The sequence below is a fragment of the Gorilla gorilla genome, chromosome 3, assembly GCF_029281585.2.
Source record: "Gorilla gorilla gorilla isolate KB3781 chromosome 3, NHGRI_mGorGor1-v2.1_pri, whole genome shotgun sequence".
NCBI classification, from domain to species: domain Eukaryota; kingdom Metazoa; phylum Chordata; class Mammalia; order Primates; family Hominidae; genus Gorilla; species Gorilla gorilla.
Genome location: NC_073227.2, coordinates 184,678,167 through 184,705,470, shown reverse-complemented (window position 1 = coordinate 184,705,470; position 27,304 = coordinate 184,678,167). Strand labels below are relative to the sequence as shown.

Below are 27,304 nucleotides of genomic sequence, written 5' to 3'. Positions count from 1 at the left end.
TATTTTTGGCACTTGTCAGTATAATTTGATTTTAAATTAAAATAAATGTTTTTTTCTTGTAAATTTGTTTGAGTTCATTGTAGATTCTGGATATTAGCCCTTTGTTAGATGAGTATATTGCAAAAATTTTCTCCCATTCTGTAGGTTGCCTGTTCACTCTGATGGTAGTTTCTTTTGCTGTGCAGAAGCTCTTTAGTTTAATTAGATCCCATTTGTCAATTTTGGCTTTTGTTGCCATTGCTTTTGGTGTTTTAGACATGAAGTCCTTGCCCACGCCTATGTCCTGAATGGTATTGCCTAGGTTTTCTTCTAGGGTTTTTATGCTTTTAGGTCTAACATTTAAGTCTTTAATCCATCTTGAATTAATTTTTTGTGTAAGATGTAAGGAAGGGATCCAGTTTCAGCTTTCTACATATGGCTAGCCAGTTTTCCCAGCACCATTGATTAAATAGGGAATCCTTTCCCCATTGCTTGTTTTTGTCAGGTTTGTCAAAGATTAGATAGTTGTAGATATGCGGCATTATTTCTGAGGGCTCTGTTCTGTTCCATTGGTCTATATCTCTGTTTTGGTACCAGTACCATGCTGTTTTGGTTACTGCAGCCTTGTAGTATAGTTTGAAGTCAGGTAGCATGATGCCTCCAGGACAAATTTACAAGAAAAAAACAGACAACCCCATCAAAAAGTGGGTGAAGGGTATGAACAGACACTTCTCAAAAGAAGACATTTATGCAGCCAAAAGACACATGAAAAAATGCTCATCATCACTGGCCATCAGAGAAATGTAAATCAAAACCACAATGAGATACCATCTCACACCAGTTAGAACGGCGATCATTAAAAAGTCAGGAAACAACAGGTGCTGGAGAGGATGTGGAGAAATAGGAACAATTTTACACTGTTGGTGGGACTGTAAACTAGTTCAACCATTGTGGAAGTCAGTGTGGTGATTCCTCAAGGATCTAGAACTAGAAATACCATTTGACCCAGCCATCCCATTACTGCGTATATACCCAAAGGATTACAAAACATGCTGCTATAAAGACACACACACACATATGTTTATTGCGGCAGTATTCACAATAGCAAAGACTTGGAACCAATCCAAATGTCCAACAATGATAGACTGGATTAAGAAAATGTGGCACATATACACCCTGGAATACTATGCAGCCATAAAAAATGATGAGTTCATGTCCTTTGTAGGGACATGGATGAAGCTGGAAACCATCATTCTCAGCAAACTATCGCAAGGACAAAAAACCAAACACCACATGTTCTCACTCATAGTTGGGAATTGAACAATGAGAACACATGGACACAGGAAGGGGAACATCACACACTGGGGCCTGTTGTGGGGTGGGGGGAGTGGGGAGGGATAGCATTAGGAGATATACCTAATGTAAATGACGAGTTAATGGGTGCAGCACACCAACATGGCACATGTATGCATATGTAACAAACCTGCGTGTTGTGCACATGTACCCTAAAACTTAAAGTATAATAAAAATAAATAAATTAATTAAATAAATGTTTATGTGTAGATTTTAATAAGTGTTAAATTTAATAAAACAGTAAAATAATAAAAAATTAGTATATATTATTAACCTAAAATGTTTATTCTTATGTAACAATTAACAAGAAGATTGCTAATTTGCCTATTTGGAATAACAACAAAGAAAATCTCTCTAGATTTGTAATAGTTTGTGGAACCAGAGTTGCTGTTCAACAACCAACTCAAACTTTGACAGTTCTGTGTGCTTTTTGATTGTTAGGTGATACTCTTTTGCACATGGCTGCATCCCAACCCTGCCAGCTGCCCACTGGTGATTTTTGCACTGGTCCCTGAAACACCAATCATGGGTGTGGAGCTACTATAGTGCAAATGAGTGAACAACACTACAATAACAAACACCACTGTATGTCCTCTGGACTCCTCGGCAAAAGGAGCGTATTAATAATAATTTAACATTATTAATTCTCTATACCTGTTTCTAAGTTGAGCTTCTGCCTGTGTTTTTATAGGAATAATGAATTTGTCGAGTTTGCAGGATGCCTAAGTTTAACTTAACTGTAATTCTGTCTAGCATCAATATCTAAGAATGTCAATATTTTCATCTGGAAAGTCATGAAATGACCCTTGTGTATACTCAGGAGGCAATTTGCAAGTTACACCGTACAAATCAACATAATATTGTGCATTTTGTATTCTGAAACTTATTTTTTAAATTAGGACTAAATCCAAATTATCATACATATTGAATACTTGTATTGTTGTTGTTGTTGTTGTTTACATAAATTGAATTACATTTACCAGATTAAGATGCCTCCTGGAACATGTTGCCAAGTAAAGAACCATCATAAAAGTTCAATTTTGTTCTTCCATTAGGAGTTTCAGAAAGCTAGTTACATAAGTATATGGATTTTCCTGGTAATAAACAATAATTTACTTACACTGCTTTATTTTGGATCACCAATATTTTGATGACAGCACATATCCATTTTCTTGCATTATCTTGATGAAAATTCTGTACTTTACGTTTTTTATGTTTGTCAAAAATTTTAGAAAGTTACTTGCTTCCTGGACTATATTATTATAACTGGATATCTAGGAAGTGTTGATTTTAATTCATCCCATGGAGTGTTGTTTGAAAATTCATTACGTTTTTCAAAAATCTGCTTGTGGTCAAAGGCATTAATGCCTTTATGTTTTTGAGATTGGAGCAGAGCATTTTCAGCAGATACACTAGCCCTTATTTATTTTATTTTATCCCTAGTGAGTATTTCTATTATGATAAATTCAGATGTCTTGAATAGTCATTAGTTCATCATCTTTTTTGTCATAATATGTACATATATTGGATCTCAGTAATTTCCACTGAGATTAAAATTCACCTCCTTCAGATTTTTGCATCTGGGTGGTAGAAATCATAGAAACACTTCATAAACCCAAAGAAGCACAAATACACAAAAGAAAATACCTTTGCTTGGGGAGAGTCAACTAATACAGATGCAGTATAGCTTACAATACTAGAAGTTCAGGTAACACTTTGAAAGCATGTGAGGCCACTGTTCTTGCAATCTCTTTTTAAAATTTCAGCTCATCTGGTGGCGGGCACCTGTAGTCCCAGCTACTCGGGAGGCTGAGGCAGGAGAATGGCGTGAACCCTGGAGCCGGAGCTTGCAGTGAGCCGAGATCACACCACTGTACTCCAGCCCGGGTGACAGAGCGAGACTCCGTCTCAAAATAAAATAAAGTAAAATAAAACTTCAGCTCATCATCCTAGGTCAAAGTATGATTGCCTCTGATTAATCCAATACTGCTGCCAAACATTCATAAATAGTACCACATGGAAGAGTTGATAATATTGTATGTTAAATCCAAATTATAATACACTATGACCAAAATCCATTTAATGGCGTTTTATCTTTGTGGCTTCTAATTTAGACACATTTTAAAAACAGATGTGACTTTTTTCTATAAAAATAAAATCAAATAAATTATTCGTGAATAAAACAGTGTATAGGAAGGCTGGGTGCAGTGGCTCATGCCTATAATCTCAGCACTTTGGGAGGCTGAGGCAGGAAAATTACTTGAGGCCAGGAGTTCAAGACCAGCCTGGGCAACACAGCAAAACCTTGCCTCCACAAAAAATAAAAAGTTTTTTAAAAAAGTTAGCCAGGCAAAGTGGCATGTGCCTGTAGTCCTACCTACTGTTGAGGCTAAGGTGGGAGGATCACTTCAACCTGGAGGTGGTGACTGCAGTGAACCATGCACTGCACTCAGCCTGGGTGACACAGCAAGACCCTGTCTTAAAAGAATAAAAAGAAAAATAAAATAGCATGTTAATTGTCATATACTTCCCACCTACTATTCTCAAGAATGACTATGCTAATATGTCTCTGAATCCAACATGTAGAATTATAGTCCTACTTAATTTATGAAACATCTGTGATATTCCAGGCAGGTATTGTGTTAAAGAGAGTAAATGTGATTGAAATATAGTCTCTTCCATTGAGAAACAGTTTATTAAGTAATGGTGGTAGAATAATACATGTAAACTTACCCCCAAACTGATTTCATTAGCAGTAATAGCTATTTATGGACAGTGAGTGGCCAGGATTTCTATTTAAAAGAAGTTCGAGTGCAGTAAGATAGATAGAATTGGAGCTAGAGTATTTGCACAGCAATTTATATAGCACACACAGTGTTTTAACTTACATTGCATATTTATTTGGAATGGCCCCTATGTGTGTAATGGAGAATTGGGTTTTTCATGGAAGATGAATGGTTAAATATTCCATTTTCAAGCCAATTCTTATAACTATTGCTCTTTATGGAAATATGTGCCAGAAATCCTACTGAACCCTGTGTGTATAATATTTCTAAATATTAAAAACCCAGTGAAAGAATAACATGAGACACTGAAAGGTAAATCAACTGGCTCAAGGTTACATAGCTTGTGGGTGGTGAACTGATTTATAATTTCAACTACGTACAATCTTACTGCAAATTTATTGTTATGCTTATTTGTTATTATAATAAGCTTATTATGTGTTTGCTCTTTCATGTCTTCATTTCTTCCCACCTATTTACAATAGGCACATATTTTCATTATGTATTGCCAACTTATGAAGACTTTTCTAGAAGTGACCAAGGTTCACTGAGGCTTTGGTTGTATCATACAGGTGAAAGTCTGAGGCAGACATCCTGTTCCAGTGTCCTTATCCTTACTGGGGTCTCACACCTCTCCCACTATCCATAAGTGAGATCTAAAGGGGGTGGTTTTAATTTTATTAATAAATATTTTATAGCATATTTCTGAAACTGATTTTTTTACATTTAGAAGAAATGCCTTCAGAACTTCTATTTCTAACAGCTATGCCTTTAATATAATGGCATACAGGCTGTATGTAGACAAGATGTAAAGTTCACATAAAATACAAGATTGGTTATGCTACCATTTGTTTAGCACATTACGTTCCATGCTAAACACTTAATCCCATTTACTTACTTAATTCTTACAGCAACATTGAGAGGACTGTACTATTATCAGGATTTTACAGATGCATAAACAGAAGTTATGAGTGAATAAGTAACTTGCCTAGGATTGCACCACAAGTGGTATAGTTGGGATTTGGACCCAGGCATTCTGGCAAATTTTTTATTTATTAGTAGAATACTATATGAAGTAATAATTCTCTAGTGACGTTTCTATTTATTTCCTCTTGGATCCAAGAGAGCTGGTATGTAAAAAGATTAAATTTGATGTTTCTATAGGCCCTTAAGTGGCCACTTATTTTCCTACCTTCTACCATTTTTCCAATAATTAATCCAATAACAATGGACAAGAATTCTAAAATTCTTATCTAGGGTGCAAGTTAAATTTGATTTTTTTGTTTTTAAAAATAGCTTAATAAGGGAATACTCTAAATAATGAAGAGAGACAGAAAATGATGAAAGGAGATGAGTCGAAGCTACTGTAGAAACAATAGGATTCGTAATATAGAAACAATTCAGCTGTGTTGATTTTTTTCATGGTGCATGAAATTTGCATTCATGAAAACTAAGGTTGCTTTTCAGGCTCTTAGAAGAGCTCCATAAAATGTTGTCTTAAGACTTGTGACTCCAGACTTCCTGGTAGGCCAATATTATTATATAACAAGGGATTGTCAGAAATGGACCCAACCATAAGTAAGTGACACTGAGGGCAAAACCTGAAACACAGGCAGTATCAACTTTCCTGGCACTTTGTTCTGATCCTTATTTAAGTCCTTGTGTCTATTTGTTCAACCAGGAAATTCTCATATGTATCCTCAGCTGTTTTATGGAACCAGAATGTATACATCCAAAGATTAAAATTTCATCTCATTTATTTACATATTACTGACATAAGGGAGGAATAAGAAAGAGTTGAATAATGGAGTAAGATGCAAGACGAGAAGTCAGGCATGAGACTGGAACAAAAAGGCTTGAAGTAACGACCTCACAAATGAGTGAAGCACTTCTACATGAAGGATGGATTACTAACCTTTGCCGGAATCATACATTTTCCTCAACATTTATTTTGTTTGAATCACAAAGTATCTAGTATTTTTAAATTTTATGCCTCCAGGTAACAGATGCACTGTCTAGATTGGCACTGACACACAACTTTTTATTTTTTCATAAGAAAGCCATTGCCCATATACATACACTTGTGTGTGTGACCCATGAAGGTTTTAGAACTTTTAAATCCAATTCCAGAATTTAGTAAAAAACCTAGCTTGCAAATTCCCTGACAGTCTTAAAAATATATATGGCCATTAAAGTGCTTTTAGTAGCATGCAGGATGAAAAACACTAATGAAAACATTCCACCATGCAGCAGATTTTACATGGTCGGTCTATAATGTGTGGTCTGTTTTACAAACATGTCTCCAATCTTAAACCCACAGAAGAAAACAATATAACTCTTATACAGAAAGTGGTTTGAAACCTACTTGATAGGTTTTTAAGTCACTGCAGACTCTGATAAAATATGATTATACCTCCAGAGTAACTTTCTAAGATATTAATGTGACAAAAATAGCAAAAATTAGTAATAATGATAAGACTACACAATACTAAAGATGACTTTTATCCATCAGGGTCTAGAAAGAAACAGATAGCGTTTCCAAATTGGATAATTTGGGGAGAGTTAATAGTCAATTTGCAATGAGTATGAGCAGAATATATTGAAAATATAAGGGATAGTTGTATACCCGATGGGTGGAAACAGCAGTGGGTGGTTGTCACCCATAGTCTTGAAAAAGCAGGGAGAAGGAGCATTTTCCAGAACCCAGAGAAAGAGAGGCATTTTTGCAGAAAGCTACCTGACAAATACTGAGACCTCCAATTGTGGGGCAAAGTCAGTTTGTGGTGATCCTTCAAGGAAGGGATAATTACTCTAAACTCACCCTCTTCCATTCCTGTAATCTACCAGGACTCTGCATTAATTCTCATTGGTGTAATGAAACTGAAAGCCAGGAGCAAAGGAGCCTTGGTGAGATCCAACCGGGCGTGCCTCCTGGGCACAGATCAGGGTGGGGAACAGTGGGACATGGATCTACACGGACTGGTGGAAGATACATCTAGCACACCTGTGAAAATAACATTTGAAACGCAAATGAACATGATACTTTAATTATAACTGAAACTGGGATTTCCAACAGAAAAAAATAAAGATCTTAAAACTCAGTGGAATGTTAAGCACTTATAGGAAGGAACAGTCAATTAATTAATAAGCAATGGGTCTTTCCATTTTGTTTTGGAAAATTAAATTTACAGAATGAAACCACTGGCAGATTTTCCTTTGGGTGATCTTAAGTAAGAAGACTACTGTGAGAGAAGGATTTTGTAAATGACATGTGTAATTTACAAAAAATTACACGTCATTTACAAAACTTCTGTTTGTCTTATTAATTAAGAAGTTTGCCACACCTCTGGTCATCTAAGAAACAACCAGAGGTGTGGCAAGCTTTTTGTTCTCATGTGAACATAGTCATATAAAACAGAATTTTGGGAAAAAATAAACCTGCCCATATACCATCCTTTATAAAGGTTCAACAAGTGTTACACTAAAAGCTTATGCCAACCTGACTTTATATATTGCTTTAAAAAAAGTAATCACCTTTTCACACAAGCAATTGAGGTAAAATCATCACCTTCTGCATTTTAGCAATCATTGAATGCCCTTATTTTCTGTACTTTCATAACTATAAAGATGTGTGAATTCAGTCCTCAAGGCTTTTTCCATGGTGCTTTGACAATTTAGCCAATGATCATTTTACTATATTATTTTTCTTTTCACCCAAATTAGAGTCCGTTTGAAACATTTTCAGTACAAGAGTGTGCAAACTAAAAAAAAGTCTTTGGTCCTCCTCCTAGGAATTACAATTACTAACTTGTTCAGAATGGCAACTCATTTATCAGTAGAGAGTCTTTTATAAGTGTGTAGAGCAAGGACATGCTTTTGAATAATATTTTTTAGGGAGAAAAGGGGGCTCTTCTTTAGGTATTTTTTATATTATTTCCTAGCCAATACAATTGTTTGGGCTGCCCAATTATAAATACAACTCATATTCATGGTCGTGATTAATAAATGTGTAAGTACATAATATATTATGTTGGTGCAAAAGTAATTGCGGTTTTGCCATTGAATGTAATGGCAAAAACAGAAATTATTTCACACCAACTTAATATCTGTACCAAAATTCAGATGGCTTGTTGTGATAGCTGTCTTCTTTTTATAGGATAGTCTTTGAATGGTCACCACTTTTCAAAGTATTGGCCTTGTACTTAGGGAAAAGTCCTAAGGGGTGTATAGAAGTACCTTTAAAATAGCCTTCTGGTCACAATTGCTAGACTTTTCATAGTGATCCTGAAGTTAGATAAAGAGATTAGCAAGTTTACCCATTAAATTTGACATTTAGGGAATGATATGTTCATTTTTAAGAAAATCTGGAGTGTTTGTAGAAAATTCTACGTAGTGCAAAATTTAATAATAAATGTGGCAACTTACAAGCAATTGTCCTTATTATCTTTCTAGCACATCTAAATTTAATAATCCTAGTTTATATTTATACAGTGCTTTACAATTTGAAATATACTTGTCCAAAGTTTACCATGTTTGCTTCAACAGAAATTCTATGAGGTAAACATGCAAGGGTCTTTATACGCATTTTGCAAGTTCAGCAATTTAGAGGTAGAGAAGGCCTGTGATTTTCTTACCATCACATGGTTAGTTATGAAGCTGCAATTCTAATGCAAGTGTTGTAACTACAAATCTTGTGATTTTTCCACCTATCCCACCTGACTAAATAAATAATTTAGTGCCTTTATATTCCAGGTCCTGTATCATCTTGGAGAATATGAACATTAACTGTTTCTTGCAGCTCTTTTTGATTACATACACATACATACAACACACATAGATACACCTTTATGATATACACTCTGTTGAGTAAGGCCAATTTTGCCATTTTAGTTTTTCAGAGTTTCTTAATTAGATGTTCTATTGTTTAAAAGATTATAAAAAACAAGTAAACTTTTAAAATTTAATTTCTTTTTATTTTTTAAAATTAGAGATGAGGTCTCACTGTGTTGCCCAGGCTGGTCTTGAACTCCTGGGCTCAAGCTATCTTCCCATCTTGGCCTCCCAAAGTGCTGGGATTACAGGTATGAGCCTGCTTGCCTGGCCTAAAACAACTGAAACTTTATACACAAAGTTGTTTAAAGAAAAAGCTAGACTACTCCCATGGGCCTGCCTGCTTCCCTCAATCCCGCCATGCTAAGGACTAAAGGTAACCATTGTGCATAGATTGCAGTGTTAATAGCCAAGATTGGATTAACATATTTCTACTCAGTCAAACATACATCTGTAAATATGTAGACATATATAGGAGTTCTGTTTGTTTTTAAAGAAATGGAATTACTCTCTATACATAATCTATTTCATTATTTTTAAAGAAATGGAATTGTCCTCTACACATTTTTCTATAACTTTATTACCTTAACAATATATCATGAACATTACCATTTACCAGTAAAGATATAACCTCATATTTGCATTATAATTTCTGTATGCACATCATACCCATATATAATTTTACAAAAACAGAGCTCTAACATTCTCTTTTGCTTTTTAAGATTCCTTGCCCTCCATCTCCTCTCTTTTCTTCATTCTCCTCCTGCTGGCCTCTCTTCCTTCCTCCCACTGCTCTACCCAATAATTCATGTTAATATAGTTTTTTCATAACTTTCCATGACTTTTTCCATGCTCATATAGTCATATACTACTGCATTTCTATACACAAACATGTGCATGCATATATACTTACAGAGGTTCTATCCTGGTATGTTTTTAAAAGAATCATATTTTATCACTTCTTATGTTACTTTTCACTCTCGAAGTTACCTTATGGAAATCTCTCAAATGCCAGAGATCCAATTCATTTTTTATGACTGCATGATATTTTCAAGGTTTGGCTCTACTATAAATTACTTAACAATTCTTTATTGATGAGCATTGTTTATTCTGTTAGTCAAGAGGGAGAAATGATGCCTTTTGTTTTAACACAGATAATTTAGTAAAAAGATATATTCCCTGGCTGTAAAAGATCATTAACTAGGTAACTGAAAGGAAAAAAATAAGGACACAAAGATGTTACAAAGGCAGGAATTCTAGGAAGCAGCCATCCTCCCGAGGTCTGAGTGAACAGGGGAAGGAAATTAAAATTATTAAAAGCTTGGAGGAGGGCCCCATAGAACTGGAACTCAAACTTCTTAGAATTCTAAGAATCCACCAGCTGGTCTTCAAAAGAGTGCAATGAGCCTGTTTCTAGGGTGTTAGAAACCTAGAAACCGTGTATCTAGATGCCAGCTGCTGCTACAGGAGGGGATTGCAACTAACTCCCAGGGTGAAGAAGCATTTCTAGGATGATGCAAACACGAGAAGCCTATAGAAATCAAATAGATGGAGCAAATCCTGTTTTCCTTTTCTAGCCTTCTAGTTTCCCTGTGGCCCCCCTCTATGCCCACTCCCCAATAAGCAGAGCTTAGTAGGGAGTCAGATGGCACAACAGAAAAGTGGTGTGTAGAGTTCCAGCCCAGAACAGAAGCTAGAAGAGTGGGTTTAAAGCTTTGAGACATTAACTTAACAATTGTCCCAACTTTACTGCTGGGATTCTTTTTTTTTTTTTTTTTTTAATTCAAAACAGAGTTGTATATTAAGTGTCCTCATTCACATATTTTTATATACTAGTGCTTGTATTTCTCTAGGAGAGATTCCCAAGGGTGAAATTACTGCATGAAGTGATATTTTTAATTTCAATATATGTTGCCAGATGTTTTTTCGATGATATTGCAGAAGAAAATCACATTTCTACTAGCATTTTTGAGAGTATTCATTCTTCCTATTGCCATCAGCAACAGAAGCTATCACTCTTAAATTTTTTCAGCATGATGAGTAAAAAGTGGTGTCTTGTTGCTACTTTAATTTACATTTTTCTGACTGCTCGTGATTTTGAGCATCTTGCCATATATTTATTGACAATATGTAGTTCCTTTTTTTGTGAATTTCTGTTTCTATCTCTTGCTCATTTATGTTTTCTATTTGATTCCTTACTGTTGCCTCTCTTGTGAATAGACAAAAGCACTTTGCATATTCTAGAAATTAAACTTTATCAGTCTTTTGTGTTTCACTGTTTACTAACACAATTGTTTACTCACTTTAATTTTTTGTATTTTTCTAGACAGAGGATAATCAAATATACCAATGACATATAGTTTCTGGTTCGTGTCTTAGCTATGTAAATCTTTCCCACCCCAAGACTGAATTCATAATTTAGACTTATTTCAAAGATTTTTTAATCTTTAACATTTAAGACGTTGTTCCATCAGGACTCCATGATTATATATGCTAAGTGATAGAAGTCTGGCTTTTTCTTCCACAGAAGTAGCCAGTTGTCCAGCAACATTTATTATATCAACTATCCTCAATACTGACTGGAAACAATTTTTATATGTGAGATTCTTACATCTATTTCTGGATTTTCTGTTCTTGATTACACTGATCTTTCGGTTAATTTCTATGCCAATACCATATTAACTTAATGATAGTGAGTTTTAATATGTACAATGCCTAGCATAAAAAGCTCTCCTTTTTTTCATTATTTTCTTGGTTATTCTCAGGTATTTGTTTTTATTTATAAGTTCTTTAAGAACATTGTTTTTTAAGATCATTTTATCTACCTCCTTTCTTCTCCAGAAAACAAGAAATAAATTCTATTGGAGATTTAATTGGAACTGCATTCTACTCATATGTCAATTTGTAGAGGGTTTATATATTAGAAAATTATCTTCCCATCAAAGTATGGTACTTTATTTGTTCAGATCACAATTTATACTCCTCAGTAATATTTTATAGAATATATTTTCAAATAAAATTTCATGTCCTTGTTAAGTTTATTCCTAAGTATTTTATGGTTTTTGTTTCTGTTATTACATTTCTGGATATTTATTGCTAAAAGAAAGCTATTGATTTTATAGTGTTTCCATTAGGATAGACACAATATTAAATAAATCAGAAATGTAATGGCTCACAAGAAATACACTTTTTTTCTCTCTGATGAGAGTTTAGAGTATGTATTCCAAGTTGGCAGAAGGCTTTTCATTATGTGGTCACTCAAAGACCCACAAAAATTCAGCTCTACCATCTTTGATTTGTGGCCTTCTGTCTTGCCCTGATAGTTTCCATCCCAGCATAGAGCAGTAGGAAAAAAGCATGTAAGAAATTATATGGGAGATTCATGTGACAGGCAGGAAACTGACAATTGTTAGTTCTGGTCACATCTCGCTGGAGGAAATTTGACCTTAGGCAACCTATAACCAAAGGAAGGCTGGGAGATACAATGCCACTGTGAAGGTGTATATTCAGTTATTATTCCCTTAATGCACAAGCAAGAGATAATGGATTTTAGGAAACCTAGTAGACTCTGCCATTATCTAATTGTCATGTATCTAAGTACTGTAATAAAGTCTAATTAGCTGCAGTAGTTTTGTTTCTTAACCAGAGACACTTGGGATTTCTAAGATGTTATGTCATTAATAAGAAAGGAGTGTTTTATTGCTTCTTTTCAACACCTTTTCTACCAAATACTCCATTTCCTTATTATATTTGCTAAAAACTCTAAAACAAGTTGAATAATTATAGCAAGCACCCCTAATAGAGGTTCTATAATTTTTGTAGTTTCTGTATTTTAACAATTAGAATTATATTTTGTAGTGTTTTTTAGAATATTGTCTTTATTACTATAAGGGGTTTCCTTCAATTCTTGTTTTACTTAGAGCTTATGTTAGAATAAGACTGCCAAAGTTTGTCAAATATCATTCCAGAATTTAGTATTAAAATCATAATGTTTGTCTCTTTCAATGTATTAATCTAACGAATTATGTTGACAGGTGTCCTGAGTTTTTAAAACCTGAAATAAGTAAATTCTATTTATTCTATTCTTTGGGAATTTTAGTGATACACTGCTCATGTATCAAAGATATATGCTATTATCAAAATATACACTAATTTTTAACATTTTCTGCATCTGTAGTTCCAAATGAGAGCAAGGCACAATTTTCTTTTTTCCTTTTTTTTTCCTACTGGTTTTTTTTGGTGGGGTAGGGAGTACTATCTTAACACATCTGAAGTTTCATTTACACCATGTTAATAATATGGATTAGGGAAATTTATGTTTCTATGACAATAATAGTATACATAATATTGGAATTATGTGTTCTCTAAAGTAAAATACAGCTCAGTTGTAAAATCAGCATGCCCTTATCCATTTTAGGAGCATATAGACTTTTATTTACTTTTTGAATATTTCCTTGATTAACTATCTTATGTTTTTCTCTTTATCTTGAACAAATTCTGGGAGTTTTTGCTTTACTTAAATATAATGTGTTTCCTCTAGGTTTTCATATTTGTTGCAATAATGTTACATGTAGCATTCTTTTTATATAGTTTTTTGTGTCTATGATTATGTATCATTTCTGATGTCATATTTTTTGTTCTCTCTTTCCCTTAATAAGTCTTATGGGAAGTTCATCTATTTTGCAATTATTTTCAAAGACTTTCTTTAAGAAAATCTTTTTATCCTTTCTCTAACTTAAATGAATTTAATTAGTTTTAGCTTTTATGTTTCTTTTATTACATTCTTGTGTTCTTTAATAATGAAAACATTTACAGTTATAAACTTTTATCTGGATACAGCTTTTGCAATATGCTATAGGTTTTAATATTATGTATTCTATAGCTTCTGGCTCTATTTCAGAGTTTTCATTCCTTTGGACCAAGTATTATATAAAAGTATCTTAGTTAATTTTCAGGCGATTAAGACTTACGAGTCACTTTTCAAAATTGGATTTCTAATTGTATTGGCTCAATATTGAAAAAAAAAAGACCCTGTAAAGTCTCTACTTGGACATATTTGTTAAGCTATTATTTAAGGTCAAATAATTTTTAAATGTTTCATAGACATTAAATGTTTATAACTTAATAGGTATGAGATTTTTTATATATCTTTTAATCAAATTTTATTGCAGTATTCAATTTCCCTATGTCCTTGCTTATTTTTTATTTACAAACCACATTGTTTGAGACTTTTCTTCTATTCCAAGTTATAATTACCCTAGCAAAAACTGCTCTATTGTCTACTTAAAATTTTTCAGATGACCCTCCAAATTACCTTAGTTTCTCCTTTCAAATACTTGGGATTTTTAACCTGAAAAAAAAGGGGGAAATAAAATTGCAGAATATCAGATTAGTGGTCTCTGTAAGAATGTCTTAGTGTGTTTTTTTTCTGCAGGAATATTTATTTTTTTTCATGTTACATTAAAAAAAACTTTTTTAAGCTTTATTATGTCCCTCAGTCAATGACATAGTATACAGAAAGTTTATACCTAGATTCACACATGTCCAGTCATGTTGTGTATTGTTAGGACAGACCACTTCATTTTAAAGGAACTGTGTCACTTTCCTTAGACTCTAACATTAAAAATTCATTAAAACAAAACTTGGTAATGATTTTCTCATTTGGTAATCATTTTTCCTCGCTAGTAAAAAGAATCCAACCATGTTTAGTAGGATCAACTTTGAAAAACAATAATAATCACAAAACAGAACTATTAATATCAGACACATTCATAGCAAACCAAAAATTAGAAACTTCTTGAAAATATTTTCAATAAACCTTATGAAACTGGAAGTCTCTCTCCTTGTCTGTATACTGTGAATGACATGCTGAAATCCAACATTACTGCTTAATGATCCCGTCCATTCCACGCAGACTTGTTAGGAACTCTTGTTGCTTCCAACTTTTATTGACCTACAAGGTCACTATAATTTGGGTGCCAGTAAGTTATGTTAGATTCTGAGATTCTGAGACAGCTTATTTTTAATCTAAGGTAAAGTAGTTAAACTGATTGTAATGAGGTATGACAACCATATTGACTAATCTGCAAAGAAGAATATGACATTGCAATAGTAATGGGACAAGCCACCCAATTAATTAGTAGCAAATTGGACAGATTGCTTTGGACGTTTTCCAAGAGAGGAAGTGTTTCTGGTGCTTTGCTTCAAAAGCGAGGCAAACCAACTTTCTTAATCCCCCTGGGCAGAGAATGATTTAATTTTTAATTTTTAAATTTTATGTGCCAGAATCAAAGGCAGAATTGCAAGATATAGAAAATAAGATGTTTATGTAAAAAAAAAAAGTGTATAGTGACCTATGATGATCAGCATGATTTTTAAAGAAAGCTCTTTCAGTGTTTCTTATACCTGTGAATTATAATGGAAATATCATAACTTCACAATTTATAAAATGTTTTCATTTATAACTCATTTGTTCCTTACACAGATTTCCAAGATATCATCTCCCCAATTTTACAATGAGGAAACTGAAGTCCAGGAATGTCAAACAGTGTACTCCTGCCAGAATTAGCACATCACCAGAGTTCTCATTGCAAGGCAGTCTCTAAGTTTACATCACTGCCAGCACAGCATAGCGTACACCACTGTCCTACCACGTGTTAACTTTTCTGATGCACTTTCCTCTTCCATGTACTGGTGTAGAAACAATAGAGAACGTAGCCATGGCAAAAAGGTTAAACTTTGCCTAAGTTTGTTTATTTCAGTGCCTGACCTTATACTGGGAGAAAATAAAGCCAATCCATTTCAAGTTAAAAGATCCTTTGAAGTATTAAATAATCAATCAGATGCTTTTCCCCCATTAGATTGGCAGATGCTGGTAAGAGAGTGTGGAAATAATATTCTTATTATAACTGTGTGGTGAACTCACACATTGTAAAGTGAATCTGGCCTTTCTTGTTTTATCTCAAAACACCATAAAGTCCCATTTAGTGTGAGAAATTAAGTAATCATATGCAAAATTAAATTTCTTATTTTGCGTGATTCCTGTGGCAGCACTTTTCAATTCTAGTTCTTAATCATGTTCTCAAATGTCATGTAAATATAGAAAACATAACAAAATAACCACTGCTACCAGTCTCTCCCAAAGCCTATTATATTATGTGACTCTGTCCTACACAATAATGTGTCAAAATCCTAAATTTCACTGAGAAGGAAAGATGGATTGATTTTGTTTTCTAGTCTCTAGAAGAGGAGTTGAGATGTCAGTAGAAAAGTGCCTCTCTCCATCACCAGTGGAGCTAATCAGGGAAAAATGTCTGTGGTAGCATATACATTAATCTCCAGCTGGAGCATGGGGCTGTTATGAGGTGTAACTAACCATATCGTTGTGACTCATCTCGGTCTGTAATAACATGCTCCACAGTGACATCAGTGGTTGTGAGATGGATGTTGCATGTAAAGGAAAAAGTACTGTTCAGCTGGAATATCTGTAAGCCTGCACATGACACAGTGACAGTTTGCAGTGAATGCAGCCACTGTTTTTCTGCAATAACACATCTGCCATATCCTGTCATCACTGTGTCTCTAAAACTGTCTCAAATAGTCATCATGGGCAATTTCAGCCCCACGGGTTGTTATAACACTTAGTTCTCAAAAATGACCTATGTCAAGATGCATTGCAGTTGCCTACTCAGGCCCACTTTGGGGCTGAGTCCAGAAGTTAAAAAAAAAAACAAAAGGAATTCTTACATTGGCAAATTATTTCAATGACAATGTTATGTCAGATCCTTTATAAACTTTTAGTATTCAGAATTGATTCTTCCAACAACATTTTCTCTACAGAAGTAGAGGTGTCCTTTGATCTTTGATCTCTTTCTACATGTAAAATGCATAATGCTTATAAACTCTGATTTTTCCAGTTGATCATCTATCAGCACATAATTGGCAGAGTAGAAAAAGTAGCTATATAATTTTCAGGAACACAATGTCTCTGGGCTTCAAACGGGAGGGCCCAACTACTTAAGGTCCATTTCTACTTTAAAATTATATGACCTTTTAAAAAACAATTATTCAAAAGCTTTTTTCATGCCTCTTTTCTGCTAAATAAAAAATTCTTTAAGAGGAAAGAACTGAGGATATAAATACTTATAAAAGTTTTAAGTTTTAATTGAAACATATATAGTCAGAAGCATCTTAAATTTTAAAAAGTAAATGTTTTAATTTCAAAGTATGTAAAATAACAAAAAATAAATAAAATGCAGTTTAGAAGAATACCAGGCAGATGTATATACCATATACCCAGCACAGAATATTTAATGATATTGAAAACCAGAATTGACTCAACATTTCCTAGTTGCAAGGGCAAGAGGGGAAATAGTAGACTACACTTTTACTGTCTAATTTTAGTTTCAAAGAATTTCAAAAATTTTTCTGGAGAAATAATTATTTCCTGGAAACAAATACTTGTAACCTGATTAATACTCAGATATTAATTGAAGCATTTTTAAAGTACACTAATATATATTAGAGAAATATGATTTCATAGAAGAAAAAAGCATTCTGTGTAAGCAATTAATATGTGTATTAGTCAAAACAATATAGAGAGCATTCACAGATTTCCTTGTGCTGTGGTTTCTCTTCTCAGTGGTACAGTATGGTGAAAGTGCCATACCTTCTTTTAATTAATGTTTCCAATTTTATTTTTCAGAATGAAAAATCCCCAGGGCGATCTGCAAGTCGATCAAGTAACATTTCAAAAGTAGGTGAAGTACTCATTTTCTTGTTTGTTGACTTCTACACTTCATGAGTTCACATAAATGTTTATAATGTTTAACCTATAATTGTTATCTGTGAGCAGAACACAAATGTGATTTGTTCATGGTTTTAACTCTTTTAAGCTTTTACTGTAATAAGAAGACGTGATTTTACACAAGAAAATAAGTAGGCTATTTTTTCTTTTTCAATGCTGTGTGCAAGAGATAATTTCCTTCCTTCCTTCCTTCCTTCCTTCCTTCCTTCCTTCCTTCTTTCTTTCTTTCTTTCCTTCTGTCTATCTTTTTAGACAGAGTCTTACTCTGTCGCCCCAGCTGGTATGCAGTGGTGAGATCTTGGCTCACTGCAACCTCTGCCTTCTGGGTTCAAGCGATTCTCCTGCCTCAGCCTACTGAGTAGCTGGGATTACGGGTGCCCACCACCACGCCCAGCTAATTTTTGTATTTTTAGTAGAGATGGGGTTTCGCCATGTTGACCAGGCTAGTCTCAAACTCCTGAGCTCGTGATCCACCCTCCTCAGTCTCCCAAAGTATTGGGATTACAGGCGTGAGCCACCATGTCTGGCCAATTTGCTACTGTCATAGTATTATGTAAAGTATGTTTTTTCTCTCATTTCAAACACCATAGATCTGCCACATATCCAAGTTGAAACTATATCAACATTCATGGTACAATTCTTGTGAATTTAATTTTTCTGGACTTTGGGCTGAACTCTGAGGGAATTTAACTATTTTTGTCACCAAGGCAAGTTTTAGAAATCAATTTGATAAAAACATAAGTTTGGCCATATTTAGAGGTTGTAGAGTCAGTGGATTAAAAAAAAACAAAATATTCCCTAGACTGTATATAAATCTAAGTAGGACACCAGAGTGTTGAAAAGATTATCGTTTGAGAGACATACTCTAGATTTTATGTTGCCTGAAAAAACAAAATGTAAGAGCTATTCTTTAAAATGAGTCGCCATGTGATATATACACCTGGTGCTTGGGAAGTGAAAAGTAATTTAGAGTCATTTGTCAAAATGGAAAACAATGACTTTCAAAAATATAATTAGAAGCAAGATGGATTTGTCACCATTAGAGATTCCATTTCAAGGCTTCTCGCTTGCCAGGACCCCTCCACTTTCCTGAAATTAACTTTATATTAGTAATTTTATATTACTTTCTTTGAAGAGGATCCCCAAAATAGTCATAATCTTCAGACATTAAAGAAAGTAGATCAACTTCCAATTTAGAGACGTTTTTGTTCTCTTCTGTTTTCAGAATCAAAAGGCTTTATAACTCATTAAGAAAAAAATTGTGACCACAGTATCAACATTATCTTATGCTGGTTTCCAAAGCCCAGTTTTTTCAGGACAATGCCGATGGTCAGATAACATCTGCACACACACTGGGATGTTTATAGGAGCAGACCCTGATATTTTAATAAGAGTAAGCATGCCTGCCATTCCTCCATAGGGAGACCATATCTCTGTCTTGCAACACCATCCACTATACTAACATTCTTTAAGATAGTCTAGTATCAGTCAATGTGTGTGCTTGCAAGACATGCAGAGATGTGACAGACACATACAGAATTGTACCTCAGTGCTTGGTAGTGAACATTTCTAATTACATTCAAATCTATGTCCCTTCAGAGATATTTGAGAGGCAATGTGGCCTACTGGTTAAGAGCACTAACTCTGGAGAGTAAGGATCTGAGTGTAAGTCACCGCTCTGTCGCTTCCTACTTACATGACCCTGAGATGTTCACTTTACCTTCCCGAGACACAGTTGCCTCTTTTACGACATAAGGATGATGATAATATCAGTCACCTGAAGGAGGTTTTCTGAAGTGGTTATAAATTAAAACAATGCCTTTCAAGTATCTATCACCCTAGTTTCACAATGAAGATATTTGCCTAAACCAAAGAACTCTGTCATCTGTCTCAACTTGAATACTAATGTTGAATAAGTAATGACCAAAAAACTTGTAAACAGTACTGACAACGCCTTTGTCACACCAAATACTGTTTCATGATCTAGGGGTGAAATTATATCTGCATTTCTAAACTGCTCTTTGAGTTTTACTTAATCCAGCCTGTTTATCATGTTTTAGTATTTAATGCTTTAAGAAATTGAAAAATCAACAGTCTAGTTTCCCTTCTATGAGTTCTTCTTCAGGGTCTGGTATGTATTAATTGTACTTCTGTGTGGAAGACAATTAATTATAAAACTGCATCCCATTTGGAGAGAAATAAAAAAACTCTATTCTTAAACATAACTTAAATTGTACCACAAACACTCAACCATCAACCAGTGATAGGAATAAACAGATTTCAGTGCACATGAGTTTACCTATTTAAACCAACTTAACTTTCCTTTTATGTTCAGAATGAGTCACAATGCTAAATATGTTGTTGAGTCCTCACTACTTTTTCTTAAATTGATAAGTGGAAAACTATTCATTGACTACATAATTTATCAATCATGAAGTGGCCAAATCTAGAAATACTTAAGTTGTTTAATTTGTAAAGCATTGGAGAGGAAAAATTTAACATTGGAGCAAAGATTTTTTCCTTAATTTTGTCAAAATAATTGTTTATGTTGAAAACTGTGAGCATTTCTAGAGTATGAGAAAATCAGTATAATGGAGTGATTGGATGGATAGCAGAGTAACTCTTAGGAAGGTTATTTAACATCCCTAGTAAGTTTGTCTGTAAAAGGAGCATATATATTAGTATCTACCTCTTGCAGTGGTGCTTAGAACAGTGTTTGGCCTGTGTATTAGCTATTTTTATTATGGGGTTCTTATATTTCTGTATCAGTGATGGCTTCGAGCAAGTGCTCAATAAATATCTTTTTCAGCCAATAAATTGGAACATGGTCTATAATATATGCAATGTTTTCTGGGTATAATAATAATAAAATGCAGAGTGGACAGGATTAAGGAAAATGTTAGTGATCTGAAGTTATTTCCTTAAAAAATGCATATTCCTATTTCCATAAAATGTATACATATATTCAACAATAAATAATAAATTGTCTTATGTCAGTAATAGTATTACTCATAATGGGTGTCTTCCTTACCTTTTATCTGCTTATGCCATCTCCTGTCCTTAGACACAGGAAAATCACAGAGAGTACAAAGGACTCCATCTAGAATGGAATGGCAAAATTATCTTTTATATTTCTAAGTCTGCTTTCTTGCCTATTTCTTGCAGTTCTTTAATGAATCAGACTTTCTCATCAATATTAGTTGAGTGTCACATATCAGAAATCTTGTTCTATACTGGGAATTATGGAGTAATAATTTAAAACTTTCCTTCCCCATTCCTTAGTGAGCTTACAGTGAAACGGGGTAACTAACAGTGCACAGAAGAGCTCACATAACAGGCATGAGACTCCTATCCTGAGAATAGCCTGTGGCAAGATTAGCCCTTGGCTGACATCTGGAAACTTAGATTCCATAAGTAGTGCTTCACCCTACCTGTTAAGGATGATTCATTGTGCCTGAACTGCAAACAACACAGCTATCCTAAGCACATGCCTTCCTTGTGGGAGTCTGGAGTCTTGGTACATGTGGTTGCCTACACACTCAGCCCCCAGTAAAAACTTTGAGCACTGAGGCTCTTACGAGCTCCCCTGGTGGCAACACTTCTTCATATGTGTCGTCAAACTCATTGAGCACATCCCAGCACACCCTGCTGGGATGAATTTCTGGAAGCTTGCTCCCGGTTTCCTCTGGACTTCACTCCATCACTCCCTGTGCCTTTTCCCTTTGCTGATTTGCCTTGTATCCTTTGGATACAAGCATACAAATACACAGCCATAAGTATGGGTATATTCTGTCCTGAGTTCTCTCAGAAAGTCACTGAACCTGGGTGTGGTGAATGGAACCCCTAATATGCTACCTAAAAAAGAAGTATAGACAGAAGCTATGGGAATTCGGAGAGCCATCACTTCCATCTAATTGGGACAGGGTAGCAGCAGAGAAAATTTCTTAGAAGAATAGTATGTAAAAAGGCACTTGAAGAATGGGTGTGAATTGATCAACTGTCAGGGAAGGCTGTTTAAAGGGTTATAAGTCCAAGCCATGGAAGCTAGAAAACATAGATCATAAGGAAGAAGTTATATAAAATACTTTGTAAGGGTTTTTGAGATGGAACTTTAAATAATAGAATGCATTATCTTCAGTCTAGTCATAAAGGTCATACAATCTCAATCTATGTGAGACTGTCAAGCTCAATGAGTTTGACAGCTCATGTGAAGAAGTGTCACCTACCAGGGAAGTTCATGAGAGTCTTGGTGCTCAACACCAGTCACTGAAGTGTCATCTGGCTTAGAAACAGAGGAATTGATCTAGAACCCATCAAGGTCCTTGAGACTTTTCTTAATGAGTATGTATGAAATGGAACATTATTATTTTTGCCATTCAGGACTGTGTCTTATAAACATGACCTTGCTACTGTGAAAGTAAAAAATTCCAAACATGGGATAAATCATAAATGTGCAATTGCTAGTGAACATCAAAAATTATACCTCCTAAGTTTTTACCTCTGGATCTTTGTACCATATATTACTCAACAGCAATTATACTTTGAGTTTTATGGTCCTTGCTACATTTACTTTTTTATTAATTTATATTTCTAGTTTGTCTTAGTAAATATAAGACAGTTACACCTATGATTCTCTCTTTCTTTCTCTTTTTTTTTTTTAATTCAAGTAAGGTCGGTGTGCCTTGGATATGTTACAGTTGATCCAAAAGCTACAGATAAGTTATGGAGGTTTAATATAGTATATGTGAGATTATCAGAATATCTTGGATGTGAAAAAGGCAGCTTTCATTTATCCATCACTTAATTTTTTTAATACTTTTTTATATTAGTGCTTGTTACTGCTTTTTAACACACATATTACTCACAAATAGGTTCCTCAAGAAGAAAAGTCAGCCAAATCTTGCCTTTTATTTCTTCTAGGGTGAAGGATCATTACGTTTAACTAGCAACAGTATAATATGTATCTCACAAGAAAAACCTTTCAAAAGCCAACTGTCAAAAGGAAAGAACGGCTTGTACTTCCAATTCAAGTCAACAGAATTTTCTTTTAAATAAAATCCTTTGCTTTTTGGTGTGTGTAGGAAGCAGCTCACAAAATCTAATCTGTTTATGAGAAGAAATTCAAAAGCCACTAGCTTAACAAAATGATATTTCAGTTAGTTTCCATCATTTCCTATTACATTCACTAGACTTCATTTACATGACAGAGAGTCATTTCAATTCTTCAGTTAGTCTCTACCTTAAAATATCTTACAAAATTTTAAGGTAAAGTTTATAAAATGTGCACACCAGTTAATTCTGCAATAAATAAAGATGCATGGGATAGTCAGTACAATTTACTCAACAAATATTTTTTGATGACGTACTGTGTACAAGGTATTATATGGTTCACAGCATTTTAAATAGGTGTTTTCTTCTGATCCAATATATACTTTAATTTTACTTCTGTAAATCTTCATCTCTCCATATTTTTCCAGATTTGCCTTTAAGATCCCAAAGTACTTTCCAGCAAGGTCAAGGTGAAAGTGTTTCTTATATATAAAATGTACTGAGAATTCTTTTCAGCTGAAAACCTGAGCCAAGTGTTTGCACCTCTGAACAGGTGTTTAATGTTCTGATTTATTGAGAGATCCATTTTGGTTTGCTAACACAATGGACCTATAAATCATCTATCCCTTCAGACTACATACCTTTAGAGGGTAAGTTTGATAGGCTGATGAAGTAAAGTAGGATATATAATTAGGAAATAACTAGAAATGAGGTGGACTAATTTGAGAACTTTCAGAGAGCCTGAGTTAAGGTCTGTCCTGAGACCAAAGTTGAGGAAATGGCTATAAATTTAGTTTAATTATTCAAGGGAGAAGATAAGAAAGTCTGAGACCTTCTTATGTCCTGAAGCATGTTATTTATATACACTCACTCCTTGGGCGATCTCATTTAGCCTCATAACTTTATATATAATCAATAGCCCAACAGCTATCAAGATATTTTTAGCTCAAATCTCTGCCATGAATTCCAGACTCAAAATGGTAATCAAATTTCCCACATAAATGTGTATTAGGAATCTGTCGTAGGTCAAGTTTATCACAGCAGATCCTGATATGATAATTTTTTGCAATGACTCACTATGAGAATATTCCTAGGACAAGACATCCAAGGAGTAAGAAAGGCAGCCCAGGGAAGAGAAGGAAGTCAGAAGTTCCCTGCTCCTGCATAGGGATGCTGGAATGTAAAATGCACTTCACTTTGTCCCTTCTTGAGGCAAGGGAGCAAGGCTTTCATCCTCCAGTATTTGCCATTCATTGGCTCAGGGTCATTCAGGGCGAGAAAAACTCCCAGCCATTTTGATTCTCTTTACATGCAGGTAAACTGTCCAAGAAGCCAAAGGGCAATTTTCCAAAGAGAATTGCAGTAGTGGGACTTCAGAAACAAAAGCACCCAGAAGCCAAAGGAGATGTGTACTGAACCAGTGAGAGGGACCCAAAGGGATTTTGGTGGAATACTCACAGCACCTGCTATCGTCCATCCTTTGAGCCACCCAGATCCATATGAACTCATTTCATCCTGTCATGGATTTGTATAGATGATGATTGGCCACCGTTTCTGAGGAGAAACTTAAAAGACATTGATTAGCCGAATGGGCTCTCACTACTTGCAGCTGCAAAGTTATAACTGATTCATCATATTCTTCTTCTGACTCATTCCAAATATCCTTCATTCTTGATGATCACTTCTGTTAGTCTAAGTGGCTTGCTGGTGAAGTGTCTCTGATCTTTGAACCTTATCATGCTGTAGTTGCTGTAATCACTTATTTGAAGTTAAACCTGGGTGTGGGTAAATGAAAATATGCGACAGTGGATTTCCTCAAATTTCAAAATATTTCTTGCTCTCCCAAGTAGCAGCAACCCTACTTTCTTATAATGAGTTAGTTCCATTGTTCAATAAATTGCTGCTCTGCCTACTGGACAATATAACATGTGTTATTAAGCTCATGAGGGATAGTTCCAGTCATATGGTCAACTGATGTCCATACAAAGGCCTTTAGTCTTACTATGGCCAGGTAGCTTGTTAGGAGCTGCTTTCCAAATGGTGAAAGAACTATGCTGCAATAGTATGGGCTTGATCCAGAACACTAGGGTTTTCACTGCAGTTCTCCATTCAAACTTGGCAGAGAGTCCACATTGCATTTTTATTTATCATGGTACCTCTAGTAGTATTGCCATTTATGATTGCTGTGGCATCAAGGGTGCTTGTATTGCAGCTGATATTGCTGCAGAACCTTCTATCATTCTAGGCCCCACTCAGAACTGCAGCTTTCTGAGTCATCTGTTAAAGGGGCATCATTCCAAAATGTGGTTTATGCTGTGTTTAAAATTCAGAGACTTCTACCAAACAGTCTGGGTCCTTCTTGATGGTAAAGTAAAATGCAAAATTTGGTCTTAACTCTGGAAGAAATGCACTAGCATGCAGTAGACTACAGAATTCCTAAAAATTTCACTGATTTTTCCAGCTCCTGAAGATACGTTCGTTTTATTTCCTACTCTCTGGGACACAGATATCCTAACAAAGCATTCAGAGTATTGGCCCTTCCTGCTCATTAGACCTCATTATACCTGATGATATCATCAATACAATGGACTGTTCTGATATTTGACAACCACTGGACATTTGAGTCTACCTCCTATCTGTTTTGCAAAATATCCCTGGAACAGGACCATGATTGTATATTAACGTCCATGCCAGATGAATACAAACTGCTTTTGATCCACATTTATGACAAATATTGAAAAGAACACATTCGTGGATTAATAGCCTCATACCACATGCCAGATATTGTGTTGTTCTGCTCTAGTAAAGATATTACATGCAGCACACAACAGCTTCAGTTAGTGCTTCTACTTGGTTACATTTGCCATGATCTACTGTCATTTGCCTGACCTACCAGTTTTCTACAGGAAACAGACCAAGAAGCTAAATGGTGACATGGTGGAAACAATCATCCTTATATTTTTTAAGTCTATTTTTCATACAACAACCAAAATGATCCTTTCCAAATATCAGTTAGCTAATGTCTTGCTGCTGTTCAAAACCTCTAATGGTTTTCTATATTACTTGAAATAAAACATAAATTCTTTCAGGGGCCAAGGAGCCATAATCCAGCCCTGTGGCATCTCGCTAATTTTCTTCTCATTCTTCCTCTTAATAACTCATGTCCAGACACACTGACTTCCTCTTGTTCCTCAAGCATAGGTTTTGTTTTCAGGGCATTTGCCCTTCATGCTGCTGCTGCCCAGAATGCTCATTGCCCACACAGCACTAAGATTGGTTTCCTTGTTTCTGTTACATTTCTACTCAAATACCACTTTATCAGTGAGGACCTATTTCCTTTGCTACTTATTTTTATTTAAGAATTTTATCATAATCTGCAGTATTATATATTTTTTATTGGTTTAACTTCTATGAGGGCAATAACTATTTCTTCATTCAAGGCTGCTTCCTCAGCCCCAGAAGAGGGACTGATAAGTAGGACACACTCAACAAATATATGTTGAATGGGTGAATAGAGCCTGCTTTGTTTTGTTAACTTATAACACATAAGTTCTTAACATGGGATCTGTGGACTTATGAGCCATGATCCTTGGGCCACGCCAGTCCGTGAACATGTGACCAATACACACAAGCTTCCTGATCCCGTGGGGAACCTCCGCCAGACAAATTGCACCACATGTTAACCCTCTCTTGAGGAAAAGCAGTCAGTCTCCCCATCTCCGTCAAGCAGCTATTGGCCTGTTGGGGTAGGAGAGTATATAGACTTTTGGCTGAGAAAGTTCCTGTTAGGCCAAAGGTGATTCTCCAGAGAAGGGAGTAGCTATGATCATCAGCCACACAGCAGCTGGGTAATGGGGGCACTGGCCTGTAGTAAACATCTGCTTGGGGAAAAACCTCCACCATTGATGACTGCTTGGACCACTGAGATCCATTTAAGTTTCACGCTAAGTTTGTTTCACCTCAACATAGCTTCTCCAGGATTTTGGTTGGTTACAGTTTGTAGGAAACTTATAAGAAAAGGTTAAGTGGAATGAAACAGAGCCCTCATTGTTGCATTTGGTTCACAGGTCATAACTGATACTCACCATTGTTTTCACCCATTCATTTTAGATTCCTTTCACCTTTTTCCAGCACTTATGCTGCTCTGGGTAGCTTGCCTGAGAAATCTGAGTCCCTGGCTGCCATTCTCTTATCAGGCCATAATTTCTATATTTCTCCATTTACAGCCACACTAGTGCGAGGGAAAGAGATGTCCTAGTATATCACGTGAGGGACATATGTATTTCTCCTGTCACCATTATGTGGCAGAATTTTCTCATGCTGTCATCCATCACCAACATCTGAAGTCTCAGTATCTGACCTACTAACATGGGACAGGATTCTGCCTAACATGGTCTCTAACCCAGGGATTCACCTTATAGCAAAAAATGGTGTGGCAGTGAATATATGATCATGACATTTACTGGGATTAGCACATAGCCTACCAGCCGGATGCTGCCAGCCT

General features: G+C 35.1%; 1 protein-coding gene across 3 annotated transcripts in view; it reads left to right on the top strand.

The window, feature by feature from the left end:
• Nucleotides 1-27,304, top strand: part of MARCHF1 (membrane associated ring-CH-type finger 1) — an 834,037-nt gene that overhangs the window by 653,880 nt on the left and 152,853 nt on the right. For all 3 annotated transcript variants that reach the window (XM_063705629.1, XM_055385742.2, XM_019025745.4), the window contains exon 4: nt 17,650-17,700. In XM_063705629.1, the coding sequence (XP_063561699.1) occupies nt 17,650-17,700 (51 nt within the window). The remainder of the gene's footprint in view (nt 1-17,649; nt 17,701-27,304) is intronic.